We start from the raw sequence: 2,907 nt of genomic DNA, 5'->3' as shown, positions 1-2,907 counted from the left end.
GTAATCTCAGCACTTTGAGAGGCCGAGGCAGGCAGATTGAGCTTAGGAGTTCAAAACCAACCTGGGCAGCATGGAGAAACCCCAGCTCTACAAAAAAAAAAAAATTAGCTGGGTGTGGTGGCACATGTCTATGGTCCCAGCTACTCGGGAGGCTGAGGCCGGAGAATGGCGTAAACCCTGGGGGCGGAGCTTGCAGTGAGCTGAGATCCGGCCACTGCACTCCAGCCTGGGCGACAGAGCGAGACTCCATCTCAAAAAAAAAAAAAGATTCGGAGAAGGATAATTTTTTAAAATCTTAGAATTTTCCATTGCTCTATTTAGCATGTATAAGTTTACTACAATTCAGACCAAAAAAGAATATCTTAATTTAGCTATTTGTAAGGGTACCTCTGTAGCTTGTCTTCCTAAGGTTTTGTTTTTTGTTCTCATAGCCCACAGGGGTTTTTAGCCCTCAGTCTGACCAGCTTACCCTGGTATTTCTTTATTTTTCTCAGTGGAATCGTCTACAGTTGAGCCAATAGACATTCTCCTTTGGGACATTCTAGTAGAATGACATAGTCTGTCTTCTGAGTTGATAGGAAAGGACGGAAGACTCCTTTAGTACTCTGGGAAAGACTGATTTCTTTTTTCAGGACCACGTTTGCCATTTGGCCTATATACACCCATATTGCCTCCCACTCTTTTCTTCCAGTACCAAGGTCAAGCTACTAATTGTATTCTTAGAATTAAAGAGGCAGTGTGGTAAGGTGTTTTAGGAGGAGTTGATGGGAGTCTTAACTAAATGTTTTTAGGCTACCCAGGCTAATTTATTTTGTCAACGTGGACACCTTGTGCTTTCTTAGTCTTTAGAATCTACACTACTCTTGGAAACCTCTGATGATCATCCATCAGTTTGGGGAAATAATCTTTCCAGTAAAGGCAGGGAGAATGTGTTATAGGTGAGCTCACTGACCAAGATCTGGTACTTTATCTCTCTTTTAAAGCCCCAGGTACCCAGTTTGTTAAGCCGACAGTTGGAGTTCCACAAGTGTTCTCCCAGATGACCCCTGTGAGGCCAGGCTCCACAATGCCTGTGAGGCCCACCACCAACACCTTCACCACCGTCATCCCGGCCACTCTTACCATTCGAAGCACCGTCCCACAGTCCCAGTCCCAGCAGACCAAGTCCACTCCCAGCACTTCCACCACTCCCACTGCCACACAGCCAACCTCACTGGGGCAACTAGCTGTTCAGTCTCCTGGCCAGTCAAACCAGACCACGAATCCCAAGCTAGGTAAGGCTTGGGAAGAGGAGATGGCAGAGCTAGGATGGGATGGAGGGTGGAGAACAGATGATTGTCACTTGGTCACCGTAGCTCCCTCCTTCCCCTCTCCACCTGCAGTGAGCATTGCCAGCTTTGTCACTGTGAAGCGACCTGGCGTTACAGGTGAAAATAGCAATGAAGTGGCCAAATTGGTGAATACCCTTAACACAATCCCTTCCCTGGGCCAGAGTGCTGGGCCAGTGGTGGTGTCCAACAACAGCTCTGCTCATGGCTCTCAAAGAACCAGCGGACCTGAGTCATCAATGAAAGGTACAATAACCTGAAAGACCCTGAGCAGCCAGTCATTCAAAAACATTAATAAAGTGTTCGTTGTATCAGAGCTCTATACTCAGAAATACAGAAATAAAATAAAATACAGCTGCTGTAGTTTGTTCTTATAGAAACTTTAGTAAGGAGAAAGTCACTTATAAAAAGTGTGACTGAATCAGCTCCAAGAAATTCTGTGTGTAATTGTGCTTTGGAGATTAGTGAAATTGATTGATCAAGAGATTGGTGAGATAATGAAAGATAACTTCATGGAAGAGATGGATTTTTAAACAAGGTTTTAAAGTTGGGATTTGGTAGATCTTCAGGTTGAGAATATGAGCATGAGGGTTTTCGATGGTCTAGAGCAGGGGTCAGCAAATGTTTTCTGTAAAGGGTCTAGTAGTAAATTTGTAGGCTTTGTGCACAATATATAGCCTCTGTTGCAGCTATTAGCTGTGCTGTTGTGTGGAAGCGGCCACAAGTACATAAACGAATGAGCATGGCTGTGCTCCACTGAAAACTATTTATGGACTGAAATTTAAGTTTCATAAAATTTTCATGTGTCGAAAAATTTTATTCTTTTATTTCAACCTTTTAAAAATAAAAACCGCAAGATGCAGTGGCTCACGTCTAATGCCAGCATTATGGGAGGCCAAGGTGGGAGGATCACTTGAGCCTAGCAGTTTGAGACCAGCCTGGGCAACATGGTGAGATCCCTTTTCTACAAAAAAAAAAAAATTAGCCAGGTGTGGTGGTGTATGTCTGCAGTCCTCGCTACTCAGGAGTCTGAGGTGAGAGGATGGCTTGAACCCAGAAGGTTGAGCCTGCAGTGAGCCGTGATCATGCCACTGCAACAGAACGAGACCCTATCTCAAAAAAAGGTAAAAACCTTTAAAAAAATGGTGTTGGGAAAACTAGATATCCGTGTCCAAAAAAATGAAGTTGAACCTTACCTTACTCTAAATACAAAAATTAACTCAAAATGGATCAAAGACCTAAATGAACTAAAACTATAAGACTCTTAGAAAAATCATAGGACAAAAGGCTTCATGATACTGGATTTGACAATGATTACTATTTCTTGGATATGACACCAAAAGCATAGGCAAGAAAAGAAAAAAATAGGTAAATTAAATTATATCAAAATTTAAAACTTTTGTGCATCAAAGGACATTATCAACACAGTGAAAAGGGAAGCCACAGAATGGGAGAAAATATTTGCAAATTGTATATCTAATAAGGGGTTAACATCCAGAATATATAGAGAATTCCTACAGTTCAACATCAAAAAAATTCCCAAACAACCTTTTTTAAAAATAGGCAAAGGAGGCCGGGC

At 42.4% G+C, this 2,907-nt stretch overlaps 1 protein-coding gene across 1 annotated transcript in view; it reads left to right on the top strand.

The window, feature by feature from the left end:
- POGZ (pogo transposable element with ZNF domain) overlaps nucleotides 1–2,907 on the top strand; it is a 43,841-nt gene that overhangs the window by 12,570 nt on the left and 28,364 nt on the right. The window contains exons 6-7 of the mRNA XM_011937961.1: nucleotides 984–1,274; nucleotides 1,383–1,574. Coding sequence (XP_011793351.1) covers nucleotides 984–1,274; nucleotides 1,383–1,574 — 483 coding nt within the window. The remainder of the gene's footprint in view (nucleotides 1–983; nucleotides 1,275–1,382; nucleotides 1,575–2,907) is intronic.

This window comes from Colobus angolensis, unplaced genomic scaffold (assembly GCF_000951035.1).
Source record: "Colobus angolensis palliatus isolate OR3802 unplaced genomic scaffold, Cang.pa_1.0 Scaffold169, whole genome shotgun sequence".
Taxonomy (NCBI): domain Eukaryota; kingdom Metazoa; phylum Chordata; class Mammalia; order Primates; family Cercopithecidae; genus Colobus; species Colobus angolensis.
Note: the sequence above shows the minus strand (reverse complement) of the source record. Positions and strands in the feature narration are given on the sequence as shown.